Source organism: Haliotis cracherodii, unplaced genomic scaffold (genome assembly GCF_022045235.1).
Source record: "Haliotis cracherodii isolate W230 unplaced genomic scaffold, xgHalCrac1.p SCAF_6, whole genome shotgun sequence".
In the NCBI taxonomy this organism is placed as follows: Eukaryota; Metazoa; Mollusca; class Gastropoda; order Lepetellida; family Haliotidae; genus Haliotis; species Haliotis cracherodii.
In genome coordinates, this window is record NW_027266319.1 from 8,717,359 (window position 1) to 8,736,286 (window position 18,928).

General features: G+C 40.5%; 1 protein-coding gene across 10 annotated transcripts in view; it reads right to left on the bottom strand.

Moving 5' to 3' along the window:
• Positions 1-18,928, bottom strand: part of LOC139446192 (plexin-B-like) — a 222,278-nt gene that overhangs the window by 19,071 nt on the left and 184,279 nt on the right. For all 10 annotated transcript variants that reach the window (XM_071227500.1, XM_071227509.1, XM_071227499.1 and 7 more), the window contains 17 exons: positions 17,618-17,714; positions 16,781-16,889; positions 15,901-16,032; positions 15,466-15,570; positions 14,616-14,709; positions 14,071-14,240; positions 11,108-11,259; positions 9,238-9,343; positions 8,821-8,957; positions 7,850-8,023; positions 6,126-6,237; positions 5,213-5,485; positions 4,304-4,480; positions 2,939-3,179; positions 2,011-2,153; positions 1,694-1,824; positions 23-82 (listed from right to left, as the gene is read on the bottom strand). In XM_071227500.1, coding sequence (XP_071083601.1) covers positions 23-82; positions 1,694-1,824; positions 2,011-2,153; positions 2,939-3,179; positions 4,304-4,480; positions 5,213-5,485; positions 6,126-6,237; positions 7,850-8,023; positions 8,821-8,957; positions 9,238-9,343; positions 11,108-11,259; positions 14,071-14,240; positions 14,616-14,709; positions 15,466-15,570; positions 15,901-16,032; positions 16,781-16,889; positions 17,618-17,714 — 2,413 coding nt within the window. The remainder of the gene's footprint in view (positions 1-22; positions 83-1,693; positions 1,825-2,010; positions 2,154-2,938; positions 3,180-4,303; positions 4,481-5,212; positions 5,486-6,125; positions 6,238-7,849; positions 8,024-8,820; positions 8,958-9,237; positions 9,344-11,107; positions 11,260-14,070; positions 14,241-14,615; positions 14,710-15,465; positions 15,571-15,900; positions 16,033-16,780; positions 16,890-17,617; positions 17,715-18,928) is intronic.

Here is an 18,928-nt window from a genome sequence, read left to right on the forward strand (position 1 = left end):
CTGTTCTGGTTTCAGTACTTACTCTGTTGCATACTCCATATTTCCCTGGTAGATAATCATCAGGAGGGATGCCACATTTACTCTGAGGGGGAAAAGGATATCTTCAATTACTGTCGACCACAAAACAAAAGCACAATGACTGAAATGTATGGGGTACGTCAATCAGCATCTCATGCACCCCAATTTTGGATCTGCCAGTATAAGCTCATCTTCCCGAGGCAAGAGAGTTAACTGACTTTAAAAGTCCAGTTTCCACCCTTGCCGAACTAGGCTGGAATTACTGGGCATCGATCGTAGCGCCACCAGTGGCTATTACCAATTATGTCCCTTCTTAGCCTCTCCTATGGACCAATCAGATTCCACCTCTCATATCACTTCTGTTTGTTTCACACAAAATGGTGGCACCCAGTCAGGACAATCTGATTCATAATCAAGATTTATATTGTGATAAAACAGGTCTTACATCGTACAATCCATCAAATCACGCCAGCAGCTTGATTAAAAACATGAAAAGATTTGGAAAATATCTGCTGACGAGTTGGCGGTGCACATGCTTTGCAAATCCTGCAATCGACCGAAATCTGCACATCAGTTTACGAACCGGATTTCGATTTTGGTGCGTGATTTCGATTGGACTATGCATAGACTTGTGAGTCCAGCCAAAATGTAACTCCACAATACCAGCTTAGTTTGGCAAGGGTGGAAACTGGACTTTTATAGTCAGTTAACTCTCTTGCCTCGGGAAGATGGTATAAATTTTAACAATACTGAAATTCAACTATAGACTTAAGCAGTACAGTATTCATTACATTAAGGACTAAATGAATACTACAGAGAGACTGAACAAACTCGACTCTGTTCATTCGAAATACCATTTGCGACAATGACCCTCAAGTGATATCATAAATACCAAGTCTTGAGCTTTAAACACATTGATATATTTCAAAAGGTCCCGAAGACAATGCATTGTGGTTTTATACATCAAACAGCTTATATAAAAAGCCAACGAATTGCCAAAGGATGTCAGATGTCAGCCCTTATCACTCCACTACTTCTATCACAACATGTAGACAATATAATGATGATCTCTCGACTCTAAAATGCGTTAAAGAGAGTGGCATTTTGTCTACAGCGTCTGTCTCAATCAGATTAGGTGGGCACGGTGTGGCTTGGGGAGGCACTGATTGAGAACATGACTTATTGCATGACAATCCTCTTGGGCGCTTAGAACAGCAGGGCCCAAAATGTCAAATATGTTTGCGTCTAGTAGGGTCAGCTAAATGATTCTTCATTCATCCATGGGCTTCATTTTCACATTGAAGTCACGAAACAATGTTACTACAGTTTAAAACATCCTTCCTCATCTGATTTCAGATATAATAATAATAATAATAATAATAATAATAATAATAATAATAATAATAATAATAATAATAAGAATAATAATAAGAATAATAATAATGATAATATAACAATTTAGGATGATGAGTCATTTTATGACTGTTGGTCTCCATCAGATGATGATGATGATGATGATGATGATCATCATCATCATCTGATAGAGACCAACAGTCATAAAACATCAATGAAATGACACAGGATGTCAGATGTCACTGCTGTATCAATCATAACATGTAGACAATATAATAATAGACTTATACAGCCTACTCGTATAGTCACATAGAGTGCCTACTTGTCTCTGATGGAGAAGCCTCTCTGGTCCTCCATCGTCCGGATGAAGGTCAACAGGAAAACTTTCTTGCTGAGCAGCTGCTGGAACAACACCAGGCCTTGATCCGAGAACTTGATACGGCCATTCTTTTGCTGAAAACATAATCCATATATTTAAACACTCCCATCCACTTTATCATCGAACCATGGTTTAGACAGAAAATGCTTTATCCAGAAACAAGATTCAATGTTCAATACAGCACTTTATGTTACCACTAATTATCAGTTCCTGTTACGTCAGTGATGGACTGATTCTGATGATGAAGCAGGATGACGTACCAGGGGTGGATGAAGGATCACATGGTCAGACATCCCTGGAAACAGCACCTTGAACGTGTAGGTGTGATAGTCCCAAAATGGTATACCGCTTGCTATGATGTCACCTGTCAAATCTGTCATGTCAGTCTGCAGCTCAGCAAAAGCTGAAACCGGAAGAGTATCACCATCAGTCTTTATGTTAAATTAATGATAAGTATGTATATTCAATAAAATCTTATTAACTCAATAAAATACATGCTGCATTGTTAAACACAATACAACTTCATGCTCATGGTAAAATCTTCATCAATTACAGATAAATAATATAATAGTGTTATCCTCACAACTAACAGATATGTTGGCAGTGAAGAGGGCATCTGTTGAAAATTTCAAAGATTTTCTTGCGTTATTGACAACCTAAACTGGAATTGATGGCAATGATGTAATAGTGGTAGGGCATTCAATAATATAATATAATAATATAATATCAGCACTCAGCTATATTAAAATACATATAACTTGAAATACTTTCTAAGGCTGCTGAAAATACAATTTACTTTTGCAATAAGAAAAATATAGTTATTTATTTGTTTGCTTCTCTTACCAAATGCTGAAAGCCATTACCTCAGAATTGTTAATTATTTTGCCATTTTTGAACTATTTATTGAACATTCCCATACATTTGAATATGAATATGTGACAAACAATGAGATAAGGGACCTAACTGGTGAAAAAACATGTTTTGACTTTTCATTATATCTTAAAACTGCAGTATCTACGAAACACAAAAATACATGATAACGGAACACATGGCGATCTTTACTGAAGTAACTTGACATCAAAAGTCTTTAAGACATGGTTGCACAGTTGTAACCTAGCACCCATAAGGTCCCTTTTCTCCTGGTGGGTCCTATATCATGACACTGACAACATCCAGAGGGCAACCTACCTTGTTTGCACTCATTACGAACGTTACTCTCAAGGTTATCCAGCTGTATCTGCAGTTTGCGGTAGATGCGCTCGGCCTTGGTGCTCTGTCGTCTGTAGATGATGAGGATGAGGATGATGATGAGGAGAAGGAACCCACCACTGGCCGCGATACCGGCAATGGCCTCCTTCGGGAAGCTGTACTGCTCTGGAACATCATACCTCACACGGCCCACATGGAAACTCAGGTTATTGACCTTCACCTGGAAACAAAATAAAGGTTAGAGAGTGATTGATTGATTGATTGATTGATTGATTGATTGAATGGGTGGGTGGGTGGGTGGGTGAGTGCTCTAATGTGGCAGGAAAACCCGAACAGATGCAGGTCTCAGACGTTTACCACTTCAGTGAAACTCACGATGGTGCTGACAAACCTAGAAACATAATCAGGTCAACAAGACCATTTTGAACAGAGTCTCTGTGTTAAGACAGTGTGTCAGCTTGGTGCAGGAGACAAGCCTGATGACTGACATCATGAGCATCAATCCACCCAATTGCAATACAATGACATGCATCAACCAAATCTGCGAGCCAGACCACCCGATCTTGCTAATCGTCTCGTACGACAAGAATAGTCGCTTTTTGCAGTAATCATGTGAAGACCTATTCGAACCAGGATCTTCAAGGGTTTACTACACTATACTATGGATTTGTCATGACATGAACAGGTTCTGATTAACCAAGAACCAAGTAACATCAGCCGATGTCATGGCCATGTCGCAACATAGACCTATCTGAACAACACGTCGTGAGAATTACAACATGATTCTCATCAACTTATAGATTATTGGACAAAGAAACAAGGTCTAATTGACAGCAATTAGCAAAATCCATACTCAGCGCTAGCCTCATATCAGGAGGAAAGGATGCTTCTGACACTGTATATGTAACATGAGTAACAGTCCTGGCTTATCAAGTGTCCCATTGGACTTGATAACAGTAGCTATCCCATAAACCTGACTATGTTTGTTTTCTAACACCCCACTCAGCTCTATTCCAGCTGTATGACGATGGTCTGTAAATAATCAAGTCTGGACTAGATAATCCAGTGATTGATATCATGAGCAACAATCCATGCCATCAGGGTATGATGACACACAATCAACAAAATCATGAAGCCTGACCACCCATTCCATTTGGTTGCCTATTGCGACCAGCATAGGTCCCTGGGCCCTTTTGCACAAAGCAACCTTAGTGCTACGACTGTCGTATGTTTAAGTATGGGAGTAACGATCACCTTAGCGCTAAGAATGCTTTGTGGAACGGGGCCCAGAGGGTCAATTCTAACCCGGACATAACATTACTCTATAGGTCATCTACTACTCACATAGACATCTGGGTATTCCCTGCCATCTTCTTTCCCATCCCCGTTGATCCCTGGGGGTTGTTTAGGGGGCGGGGCACACACAATCTGGTTGGATGACAGGGTGGTGACATTACACAGCTGCTGGCCAATCAGAACCACGACATCATACTTATCGGCTGCCAATGTCAGATGGTGGCCCTGGAATGAAAAGTGCCACCTTCATTACAGCATGTAACAGTGTATTATTTTCCTTTCTGAATCAGAATATTCAAATTCTTTTCTTCATCACTATGGTAACAGGAATATGGAACCTTAAGACATAGATATGCAAAATGCTCATTAATCTAGTAACCTACATCTTTGAGAAGACAGCAATATAAGAGAAATTTAACTTTTGCTACATTTATAATAAGGTGTAACAAAAAAAGTGCCATAACTCCTTCTAGCAAAGTCTTGAAGTTTATACAAAATTTGGCTCAACAATACTTTATAAGGTTTTTAAGTAATATTATAGTGTATCGGCTACATATAGAGGATTGCCCGAAGTGATGCAGTCAACTTTCAACTTAAGTGAAACTACAAGCATGGTATGGTGCAGACAAACCGGATTCAAACTCATACGACAAAGGAGTGAGTGAGTGAGTATGGTTTAATGCTGCTTTTAGCAATATTCCAGCAATATCATGGCTGGGGATACCAGAAATAGGCTTCACACATTGTACCCATGTCGGGAATCGAACCAGGGTCTTAAGCGTGACGAGCGAACGCTTCAACCACTAGGCTACCCGACCGCCCCACGACCATAGGATACGGTTAACTCTGCACAGCAAATTGTGGTGTTGGGTCACCCAATGACTGCCATGAATACATGGTTGCTATGGTAACTGGACAAAAAAACACACTTTTGTAAAGAGCAAGTGTTTGACATACCTCAATGATCAGCATCTCTCCCTTGAAGATCTTCGTCCTGTCTTTCTCCGTGAAATTGTAGACTTGAGGGTCTTGGTAGTATTCCAACTGGGCATCAATGCCAGAGCCTGACAGGTTGCGGACACTCAGTACGCCATCCATGATGAAGCCAAGTTCCACTACCAGGGGTGGTTTTTGCTGTGCGTCACGCTTCAGGCGCACCTGGTTCCGCACAAGACGGGGCAGGGATGGGGTCGGGCACTTCATCAGTGACCCATGATGGATGAAACAGTCCTGGTAAAAGACAATCAAGTTTATTTATGTGTGCAATAGTGTTGGAACACTTGTTGAAATGCAGAAAGATTTCAAGGAAACCGGAGATTAAGTGAAAGGTTGATTATAATTTACGAGGGAAAGAGTGAATGGGTGACTGAGTGACTGAGTGAATGAGTTGGGATTAAGCTGATTTGAACAGTATTTCACTTCAATCAAGGCGTGTCAGCTTGATGTGGGAGGACAGCCCTAAGTGATGCAGGTCTTACACGTTTACCACTTTGGTTAAACCCATGATCAGGGTATCGTGCTGACAAACCACCATATTAAGACAGAAATAAGATTGTTCCTCTGCCTGGAGTTTCTAGGCCTTCGGTCATGCCCAATACTGAAACACAGGTTGCATGTGGTGTTTCCCAAGGCAAGAGACCTTCTTCAAAATAAGCCTTTGTTCTCCCAGCAGTAACTGGGTACCCGGCAGAATGGGATGGTAATGTGACTGCAAACATTCTAGGGCCCCATAAAGGGCTCAGAATTAGGGCACACTGATCTATTGACCAGAGCAATAATAACGTAGCAGGGAATGGGAGAGGAACGTTACAAATGGACCTATAGTTATTATTATTATTCATCAATAATGTTCCCGCTTGCAGACACTCACAGTGTTCTTAGTGGGGAAGTACTCTCCATTCTCAGTGGGGATGTAGGCAAACATCTGAGGCTTCTGGATGTAGCGGAAATGGCGTCCAAGGACGGTCAAGTATCGCCCACCACTGAAACACAAGAAGCGCAATACCATCATGACGAGCTTCAGAGTCAGTTAAATGGTACATCAATGATAGAAACAACAGCTTCTCTCTTTAAAAACATTAGAGCAGGAAAGATGGTAGTTTTTTTTAAAGAGAAAACCCCCATGCTATTCTGTGTCAGAATCGTTTTTGAAGCAGAAATAAAATACTTTCATGTTAGGGACAATGTTTTTACCAGGCTTTGAAACCTGAGAACCAGGACATATCTTCTGTCAGAGACATAACATGCCTCAACCAAACCTTTATAAATTTGTCAATACACAGGAGTCCTGTTTCTCTGAACCTTCAAATCCTACATTCCCGACATTCGCATGGAACTGATGTGACTCAACATATCTCTGTTTTTAAAAGGCAGATACCATAACAAAGTAATCAAATTGTCAGAATTACTGAAATTCCACTTTGGAAATAGATTAGCGTAATTGACGTAATAAGCGCCCAGGGCGCTCTCAAAATTTGAGCTAGGGGGCTCTTATTAGAATATTATTTTGGTGATGAAAAAAATGAGTTGAAAGATCATAAATTTTGTGGTTTATTCTGACAGCCTGAAATGTTTATATAGGACAGATATATTTTTTCAGAATTTAACTACCCATAATTAAGAGTGCATATAACACACGACTGCGTATTATAGACGAATAAATAAGTCTTGTGTATATTGATCAATTGGAAGGGGTGTTAATTGGGATTGCTAACTAGCCAATATATTAGCAAATATCGCCGTGGGCGCTTATTACATCGAATACTGTACCAGAATGCAAATCTAACAAAGATTAACTGTATAAAAACTTGTGAAGCCATCAAGAAATTAGACTAACATACAGTCTCCGAAATGATTCTAGTCTCTGTAACTGAAGAATTCTAAACTTGCCAAAGTATAGACTTGCTGAGGTGTGTCAGATATTTATGTTTCATGGACAGTATGATTTGGTTTGCTTGTTGTTTAACGCCGCACTCAGCAATATTCCAGCTATATGACGGCGGTCTGTAAATAATCGAGTCTGGACCAGACAATCCAGTGATTAATATCATGTGCATCGATCCACGCAATTGGGACCGATGACATGTATCAACCAAGTCAGCGAGCCTGACCACCCGATCCCGTTTGTCGCCTTTTACGACAAGCATAGTCGCCTTTTATGGCAAGCACGGGTTGCTGAAGACCTATTCTACCCCGAAATCTTCACGGGTCCATGGACAGTATGAGAAACTATCAAGACAAGTGGACACAAGGTTGGGTTGCCTATTGTATAATTCCTTTCTTAATAGTGTGTTGCATCCTCATCAATACCAAGTATATCTTAACCTTACTGTCACACTATGCATTTAAACATCATGCAACTAGGTGTATCCTAGCACAGTCCCTGAACCATATTATTTCCCCTTCCGCCCAGCCCTTACTGTAACACTATAGCTCTAAATGAAGCAAGTCTAGATTTCCTCAGATTCTCCAATCTCACTGAGGCTCCTTTTCAATTTGAAGGAAGTTGTTAGTTTCTATTAAGACTATATATTTTCAGAGACTAGTGTCAGTCTAGGTGTATCATTAAATCCTCGTCTGTTCAAGTTATCATACCTGGCAATGCTCGTGAGGGGGGATATTTTCTCAATCAAGGGGTTTTCTCGGTAGAAGAAGTCTCGACTGAGAGGAAACTCTCTTCCATCATAGAACAGCTTGATGGGGGACCTGGGCGTGGCATCCCACACCCCAGTGGTCACACACACGAGGGAGCTCTCCGACACACTGGAGCTGCAACAACATCATCAGCTATGTCAGGAAGATGTGGATAACACAAGATTTCAGATTGCATCAGCAGATTCACAGCTGTCCCAGGAATCAAAATTAGACATAAGACATTTGTATACTACTCAAAAGAAGTTGAGGAAAATCTGATTCCTCCATGTTACTGTATGTAATTTGTCATGGCATATTACTACAGCATATTACTATAGTAATATGATAGAATTGGGTGTTCTGTAACTTCTTTGCATGACAGATTAAAGTATAATAAAACGAAAGAATTGTGTTCTAGGAATTTGTTAGCAGCATGCAGTGGCCTAGAGTGAGTGAGTCTGGTTTGATGCCGCTTTGAATAGTATTTCATTTCCATCACAGCATGTCAGCTTAATGTGTTATGCCACTTTTAGCAATATTCCAGCAATATCACAGGGGGGCACACTGCAAATGGGCTTCACACATAGTACCCATGTGGGGAATCGAACCCGGGTCTTCAGTGTGATGAGCAAAGGCTTTAACCACTAGGCTACCCGACCTCCCCTTCACGCAATTGGAAGGGAGCTGGAGCGATTTCCTAGTTATATCCCTGCAACCAGTGCATCTTGTGTGCATCAGTGCACAGCATGAGCAGCAGTTTGTGACTGGGTACAATAACACACAATCAGTCAACACTGTCACCATACAATCCTTGCCAGTGGCTCCTACAACCATGGGAACCTATTCTGTTGAAGATTATTATATTAAATAACAGCTCATCATTGAACATAATCACTAAATAGTATGTTTAGCTAAAGTCTTCTGACGCTTACCTCTCCACAAGACAAGGCACATCTCCGAAGCTGGCCTCAATATGCCCTCCAGTGTTCAAGTTACGCCCCGATATGGTGATGCGCGACCCTCCGGCCTTGGGGCCGTTCACAGGATAGATGGACTCCAGGTGGGGACTCTGTCATAATAATAATGATGATAATAATAATAAGACATTCTCACATGCCATTGTAACCATGTGCTCCCCATATTAGTTGACAAAAGTTAGTTGCAAAAATTGGTCATCCACTAGCTTTACACTCATGAGACAGAGAAATTCTATGCATGGTCGAGATTGAGCAGTGATGTCACAAAACTATCATGGCGAATGGGTCCAGGGTATTTAGTATGGCGATACAAGACCCTTCATTATCGAGGATGGATCCCATCAGAGTGTTTATGTAGGACTTAGTCTGTACCTGATAATGAAATGTGGCTTCACGGTACTGGGCCTCCGCAGCACCGATCTTCACAGTCACGTATCCCTCGGCAACCTGACCTCGCCAATCAGCACGACACACGATTCTGTAACAACCATGCCATAAAATGTACAAACACAGTTTTCATAAATATAACATTCTAAATACCTAGTATATTTAAGTGGGTATGGTTTTAAGCCGCTTTTAGCAAAATTTCAGCAATATCACAGCGGGGGACACCAGAAATGGGCTTCACACATTGTAGCCATGTGAGGAATTGAACCCAGGTCTTCGGTGTGACGAGCGAATGATTAACAACTAGACTACCCCACCGCACCTAGTATATTTGAAATGTTTGAAAGATGCATGACCCACCAGGATAAAAGGCATCTTATGCCGTTCTGGGTGTTAGGATACGATTCTGCTGTGATAAATTCTGCTAAGATGTTTGATTTTAACTTACTTCAGTGAATATCTTTTTTCTCTCTCGTTAGTTGTAATGTAATAAAAACATTATTTTAAAACCGTTCAGCATACATGTCTACTTTCAATTCATCAGACATTATATCTAAAAACAGTCATAAGTCGGAAAATGAGTTCAAATGTTTGATATCATGTATCCCTGTAATAGATAAGAACTGAAGCTTGTGAATTCTATTTTTATGTTCCGAAGATACTGTTGTTTTAAAAAATAATGAAAAGTCAAAAATGTGATTTTTCCCCCATAAGGTCCCTTATGTCATTGCTGGTTACACATATTGTTGTGTGAGCTAGTGGGGTTTACGCAAGCTTCAGCAATATTCCAGCAACATCATGACAGGGGATATTACAAATGGGCTTCACACATTGTACAAATTTGGGAACCCCACCAAGGCTACCCCACCACGTACCCTTTGTTTGAACAGATCGAACACATGTGTCCATTCTAGGGCTGGGACAACTTAAAATTTACAACCTAGGTACCAACCCCCCTATTACCTGACCCCACCCGGGTACCCGCTGTAGGTTTCAAGAGATAGGTACAAACTGTCCGATTGGGAAAAGTTTGACCGTAGCCTTGGACAAATGTATTTATATACATGTATAAAACGTTCTGGTCATGCATACACTTAAGTTGAGTGATGTTTTATCTTTATTCAAACATATTAAAGTCAGTAGAAATGGGTGTAGTGGTCAGAAAGAACTGCTAACATTAGTGACTTGTAGTTTAACATAGAGTTCCAGATAATGTTTGTCATTAAACAATATATTTTTGACAAACCACAGGTCCGAGTAGTCCTGAGGGTACCCGGGTCCTACTCAGTACCCTTCCAACCCGAGGACCCGAGTAACCCGTCCCAGCCCAAGTCCCCAATAGATTTATAACTAACGGAACAACAAGCCTCTGTCAAACACAACCTGTAACACTACACAGTCGTACTCAGAGAAAATAATGTATTCCTTAAATGACAAGCACATCATTGAAACACTACAAGGGCAGTGCAAGGCAATTTCACTGTCAAACCAATGGAAAAATTACATGTTTGCCAGATACACAAAAGCTATTTCGGAAATAATCATTTGGATCTTTTTTTGGACGAACTGTTCCTCAAAATATTGCAACATTTTCTTTAATGATATCAAATTGATATCCTGCCTCTTGCATACAAAGACATTGATCACAATATGACATATGAAGAATCGCAGAATTCTGGTTAAACGAATGCTGAAATATTGTCTCTCATTTTCATGACAGATGTAATTTATTATTCCAAGAAAAATACTCTTCAATCCATCTGGTCAATATACAATTTGACAAACTGATAAGGCACTTCATTTTAAATGTGCTTTTTGTAATCAGCAAAGATTTGAATGCGTGTCTTTTTCTTACCTCTTCGATGGAGAATAGAGATGCCGGTATGGCATACATTTGACACTAGCGATGAAAACGGAATTCTCAATGTCTTCAAATGTGGAGCCAAGGTTGCTGCCCTCGATTGTAACATTAGTTCCTCCTTGGATGGGCCCCGATAATGGGAATACCTGAAAAACACATTCATCCATTCTTTATTTCCTCCAATTAAATTTGTTACAACTTATCCAGGTCACTGAGGCTGTAGCTCAGTTACAAGTTAGTGAGTGAAATGTGCAATGTTCCAGCTATTTCATGAGGGGTGTCAGTCATCCTGGTCAGGCAAACCAGAGGTTGATAGCATGAGTGATAACTGATGATGAAGGGGAACGATGACACACAGTCAGCTTAGGTCTTACATGCACAGGGTATCTCGTCATTCCTTGCATCTCAATGAGGGAAAGGGAGGAAGGAAGAGACTGATTGAATGAGGAAGAGTGACTGAAAAAGGAAAGTTGCAAGTGGTGGACCCGTAAAGAGCCTGGTTAGAATAGGTCTTCAGCAACCCATGCTTGTCTTGAGAAGTGACTAACGGGATCGGGTGGTCAGGCTTGCTGACTTTGTTGATGTATGTCACTGTATCCCAATTGAGTATATCGATGCTCAAATTATCTGTCACTGGATTGTCTGGTCCAGACTGGATCATATACAGACCACCATCACAAAGCTGGTGTATTAGTGGGTGGGTGCGTGAGTGAGCAAGGAAGAGTGAAAGAGTGAGTGAATTAGGATTCACACAAACCAGTATGTATTAACTGGGTATGAAAAAGGCACTCTTGATACATCACGTACCGATCCCCTACAGACAGACTAAGGGACTCTGTCTATTCAATATCCAGTAATATCAAAGTGAGGAACACCAAGAAAAGGCATCACACACTAAACCTTTCTTGGGAATCAAACCCAATCTTCAAACAGACAAGCAAACACTCGAACCACTGTACTACACTGTAACCAGACACTCTAAAAGACGACAACATCCGTAAACAGTTGAGCGCTACTTTGAAACACCCCAGATTCCCCCAAACAGATCCCTGTCTGCAAACATGTCTTGTACAAGTAACCCTTCCAACTGGAACCGCCTCTTTAATAGCAACAAGTCGGACCACCACATGCACTGTCTACTTCATGCTGCGACTATCAAGCATATTTCATTATTCATACACCAACATGCAAAATGATAAATTGAAAAGAAAATTCCAACTACCCTGATAACCCTGGAGAGATATTTGCATGCCTTTTAATCTCAATTTATTTCTTGTGCACAGTTTCAAAGGACATTAATGAATATTGTTGGGAGACAGCAGACAGAAATCCTATTGATGTCAGTGCAGTGAGATTTTCCAGACTGTGTCACTATATGGGGAGCCAATCTCCTGTAGATGCATGTTCAAAGACAAAAGCTCAGATCTGTCCTGGAATTAATGGTTTGAAGTGAAGGGTAAGATATGCCTGGAATTTTAAGCAGGTTGTGTGTCCGACAAGTCTTTCTGCCCATCACGGAATTATAAAAAAGGAATTGTAGATAATTGGGGATATGTCAATCTGGAGAACACTTATTGGCATGTTGTAGGTGTCTGCCTGACACTGATTGTAAAGAGATTCCTCTGCTTGATTTGATATTATTTGTTCAGGGGATGAACAGTCAGTCAGCATTTGCAGAGACATCCCTTAGATCTGTGGGCCATTCTACAGAGCGATCTCAGGAACATGGCTTCCAAGACTCCCAAACAACATCTATGAGTTAGTGAGTGAAAGAGAGTGTGAGTGAGTGAAATGGAATGTGAGAGTGGACAGCATCAGTTATTTACAAACCACTGCTGACTAAGAGTCCTTGAGAATGAGTTAGGCCTTACACTTCTTAAAGTACCATTACATCATAGTAGGGGGCACGAAGAGAGAGTTTAACACAGTGAATGCTTCCACTGCTAGACTACTACTGGCCAGAATACTGAGCATTGTCTCAAATAACTGCCTGCCCGTGGCTGGTAACTTCTCTGTTGGGCTGGATGCAACTTTCCTCATGAAACATGTCTGGCACATAATTTTAGCCAATTTACATATTCAGTGTTATCATAACTTCTCGTAGATTCTCGAGTAATTGTAAGCATTATTTTATCTGAATCAAAACTCATTTTCTCTCTTATTTTTCGGCATTTTTCAATATTTACAATGTGTGAATGCAGGCAGGTAACTTTGAAGATGAGCAGGCAACACTTATGGGTCACCTACCCGACTGTCTTGTTGGGTTTCAAAATTATTTCGAACACTGCTACTGAGCATCTAGCCATACTCCTAGGGTACAAGGTCACACCAAGTCAGTGACACCTGCTTGGTGATTTTTAAGCAGCTTCCTAACCAAAGTACTGTAGTAGGGTGATCAAATCATCATCACAATTAATTGTAATTGACACAACTAAGGTACTTTGGTCTCCTCAATCCCTGTAAGGAAGATCTTGGTGGCAGGATATCATTTCTGGGCCTGTTCCGCTCAGCAATCTGGGCCCCAAGACAAGTTTAACTCTGATAACATAGACCTACAGTCATAGCACTAAGATCAATCTGTGGAATGTGACACTGGGCCATGTCCCACAAAGTGATCTTCGTGCTAAGACGATCATAACTCCCATACTTTAACATAGATATACTACAGTAATAGCGCTAAGATTGCTGTATTGAACAGGACCCGACATCCATTCCACTAAGCTATCGTAGCACTAAAGTTATCGTAATTATCATACTTTAACACAGGCTTACAATTGTCGCTGCTCTATGATCGCCTTGTGGAATGAGGCCCTGGTTGCTACAAAGTGATCATAGCACTACGACTGTTGTAAGCCCATGTTAAAGAATCGGAGTTACGATCATCTTAGCACTTTGGGGAATGGGGTCCTGATTACTAAGATGTCACCAAAAAGTCCAAACCATTTCAGAATACCTACCCGAGTTATTTCTGGCGCAGGGCAGGAGGACACGGATCGCGAGTTACAGTTGGGGCTGTACTTGCAGGTATTGTCACACCACATACACTCCAGGGCCGCCCACGTGTAGTTCAGATTGAGGCACAGTCCACACTCGAAGTTGGCCAAAACATCACACTTGTACACCGTAGCTGGGGACAGAGGAAGGCCAGGTAAAATAGGCTTGTTTGTTGCTTAACACTGCACAAATAGTCCAGTTATACAAATCAGGCTGTAAATAATCCAATCTTGATGAGACAATCCAGTCCGGATCCCTCTTTTGAAAACCAAATGTAGTGTGTTGTAGGCAGAAAATTATTTGAGAGAGGATTTTGATATTTTGGACCCCCCTTCTAAAAATGCTGGATCCGCCATTGTATTACTCACTTTTTCATAGAAAAACAAATGTTACCATAAATGTTTCAACAATTATTACGTGGGGGAAAAACCCAACTAGACCATTCAGTATACTCAGGAATAATAAAAAATATGATGTGCTCGTTAATCACAGCAGGTACATCCCTTACCTATGAGAGGTGTGGTGGTCTCCAAGTAGAACTTGCTTCCCCAGTAGACCTTCATCAGGGCTTCCAGTTTACCCTGGGCCTGACTATACTCAATCTGAAACACAGTAACATTTGAAGGATACTAATTCCCTGAAACATATTCCATTATAAAACATCCATAAATGTCCACACACCAAACAAACATAATTGTCATGTATATAAAAGTAAATCAATAGATGTATTTTGATCAGCTTCTCAGATGAGAAGATATTTGTTAATGTTTTGTTTCATACCGGGTGAGCAATATTATGGCAATACCACTATAGCATGTAAATGATTGAGTCTTGGCCTGGCAAAATAGTGGTTGATAGATTTGCTTACATCCCACCGCCAGGATACAATGTCATACAATTAGATGACACAAATAACAGAGTCTGTCTGTTGTTTAAAGCCGCACTCAGCAATATTCCAGCTATACGATGGCGGTCTGTAAATAATCAAGTCTGGACCAGCCATTTCAGTGATATACATCATGAGCATCGATCCACGCAATTGGGATACGATGACATGCATCAACCAGGTCAGTGAGCCTGACCACCTGATCCTGTTAGTCGCCTCTTACAACAAGCATAGTCACCTTTTATGGCAAAAATGGGTTGCTTAAGACGGGCCAACAGAGTGCAACCACCCAATACCCATTTAGTCACTGTTAGTCAGCATGGAGTACTGGGGACCTATTCAGACTGGAATCCCCAAAAGTGGGACCAGTATGCAGTATGCAAGCCACACTGAACTACCCATCTGCCAGGCAAGTCTAATCTCGAGGGTTTCTCCATATGTGGACTAGCAGTATTTGCAGAATATGCCTTACCTTTGGCATGTCGCAGGTGATGTGTGTGTCATCAAGTCTCTCTGCCGCCGCCTTGTATGTGTAAGACCCTGTGTCCACTTCACACACATAGTTACCAAATGTTGACTGGAAACAAAGCCAAAAATATCCAATGAAGTCTGCGCGATGACATTCGAGATACTTGTTATCAGAATGTTACAAGTCTATCATCAAGAGACTAAACACAGCAGTGAAAGTAATGTGGTTTTAATTGGATGAAAGACTGCTGCCTCGGAATAGCTCAAACTATCTGATGGTTACGCATATTCTTTTCTCAGGGGTGGCGAAAATATTTCACTGTGGGTCTGGGAGCTGGAACAATTTCAATGATTTACAGAAATCATTCGGCAGGATTCCAAATCAGTGAAATACCGAGTAAGATGTCATTCCTATATAACAATGATAACGGATACTCACCCCAAGGCGTGGGAAGTTGTAGCCCTTGAGAAGAACTTTCCTGCGTACCCCGACAGGCAGATAGATGTTGTCGGTCACCTTCGTCTCGATCCGTGGGCAATGGACAGCTCCACGCTTACCCGGCAAGGTGCTCTGGTGATTAAACAAAATACTTCATTGAAATATTCAGCAAATCAAATTCATTAACAAACTTTTCATGTCAGTTAGAAAGTTGGGTTTAATTCCGCTTTGAACGGTAATTCTAGTTGTCATGGTGTGTCAGGAATGTGTTAGGAAAGCCAGTAGTGATGCAGATGTTTAACATACACAAAACCTATGTATGGAGCTGAGAAACCAAGGATCATAACTGGATTCAAACTCATGACAAAGGGACACAGTTAATAGCAGCCCTTAACCCATTGGGCTATCGGTGTCCACATTTAAGGGTCAAACATGGTCATGTAAATACTAGCCACTCTCATCTGCTATTTTGGCCACAATGACACTATTGGTAGGATTGTTTGTTGTTTAACATCGTTCTCAGCAATATTCCAGCTATGTGACGTCAGTCTGTAAATAATCAAGTCTGGACCAGCCATTTCAGTGATTGATATCATGAGCATCTATCCACGCAATTGGGATACGATGACATGCGTCAACCAAATCAGCGAGTCTGACCACCCTATCCCCTTTGTCGCCTCTTATGACAAGCATAGTCGCCTTTCACGGCAAGCATGGGTTGATGAAGACCTATTCTACCCTGGATCTTCACAGGCCTCCATTTTGGAAGGAACCTTTACAAGAAATGGATACTAGACACATTGTGTGGGCAGATGGCCACAGGGGGTGATGTCCAAGTAATAAATGATGAGATTACAGTGCTGGCTGGCTATCTACTTACAGCCTGTGATCTGATGATGCCTTGTTGGCACTGCAGGGTGTTGTGGTGACATGAGTTCTCATAGATACACCAGTCACACACAAACGGGGAACTTGCACAGGACGAGCACCTGCAATATCAACAAGTGAGTTCAAATTTTAAGTCACATCGGCAGTATTTCAGTTTGCAAAGTTCACATCAAAATAAAATTTTGTCAACAAAGGAGAGTAAACCAACAGTAACATATCACATGATTTAACCTTAAAACAAGTTGTAAAATAAGGAAGAGAATTTATGGATGTCAACTTCTTTATTATGAGGAAAACATATCTTTATCATAATAAAGGGTGAGTGTGTGAGTATGGTCTTATGCCGCTTTTAGCAATATTCCAGCAATATCACAGTGGGGGACACCAAAAATGGGCTTCACACATTGTACCCATGTCGGGAATCAAACCTGGGTCTTCAGCGTGACGAGCAATCGCTTTAACCACTAGGCTACCTGACCGCCCCTCATAATAAAGAAGTTGACATCCACAAATCCTCTACCTCATGTGTATCACCTCTGATTGCCTTCCAAAGACTTGATGTCGGAAAATATTAAAAACATTTAACTATCAAGTTGTCATTATTCCAGTGACAGTCAACAAAAGTTTCTATACTACTCAACTTTTGACAGGGATAATCAGATGTCATTATAATTATATATACATTTGACATGAGGATCAGTTTTGTGTGCCCTCGCAAGATGAAATGTCCCTATCAAAAGTGGAGTAGTATATTGGACATTATTTCAATAATATTGAGTTAACAGAGTTTCATATTTTGAAGTTGAAATCCAAAAGGGCGATAACTCACGTCTTGAAGTTGCTGCAATTGTAAAAGGTGAACTTCCTGGTGACAAACAGTTTTCCGGTTTCACTGGAGTTGAGGGCCAGAGTGACGGTCTGAGAGGCTGCAATGTGAGTAGGTAAGTGAGTATTGTTTTACCCTGTTTTATGACACTGAGACTTAAATAACTAGTCCTCTGTAATTATACATGTTGGATCCGACACACTTCTCCACAGCAATTGTTTTACAATGCATGATGGGATACATGAAAACTCCACACATGCTAATTATGGATATATTTTCATTGTATCCCAGCATTATTAGCTTGTGTTTATTTTTTGTTTAAAGACACACAAATATTCAAGCTGTTAAAGGCTGGTTGTATGTAATCAAGTCATGTCCAGATAATCCTTGTGATTGATATGATGAGCAACAATCAACCAAGCCAGCCGGCCTCACTACCCAAACGATCTGGTCACCTCCATCGGTTTCAAGGGACCAATTATAACCTGGATTCCCCACGACTTCCCTATTAGCAGATACCAGTTGATTAATAACAGTGCCAGGAGACCTCTAGACTAACATCTAGTCTCTGAGATGAACATATCGTACAGAAAAAATAATTGTTAAATTATCTTTAAAAAAAAATTAATTAAAAGGAGCCCAGAGACTCTATTCATTTTCAGATATCTAGACTTGCTAAACATTATAGACTTGCATGGGCTGTATTTCATATATTTGTATCAGGGTCTGTAAGACTGACTGAGAGACCTCTTGTACAAGCAGAAAAATTGTATTTAGAAATTTATGTTCATACCATTCATGTTGCTTGTATACTGGACAAACAAACTTAGGGATCATAAAAATATTTTGGGAATTTTTTATTAAATTGAACACTGAGACCATAATTTCATAAACATATCCACAAAAAACTCCTGATCCTGAACTTTTTTGGTTCAGTATATATACAAAACATTCTGCAATGCTGCTAACAGTCACCACAACCAAGCTTTTACATGTCTTTCAGTGAAAACAATGTGATAGGAAAAATTAAACGTAAATGTTATTCATCTTAAAGCAGAAAAAATTCAAAGTTTCAAATCCTTTCTAATAAACTCATCAATATTTACATCAACAATGCTATTTTCCCCACAACCATGCATTCTCATTCACTCATCACGATGCATTATGCTGCATTAAATCATTTACCATAACACCCTGCTAATTTCCAAAATATTATTCAATTTATCCCATTACAGCCACCTGTTTCACAAGAATGTGGATGCATCTAAATAAACTACCGCCTCAGATAGGACATAGCTCCAGAATCTAAGCCTG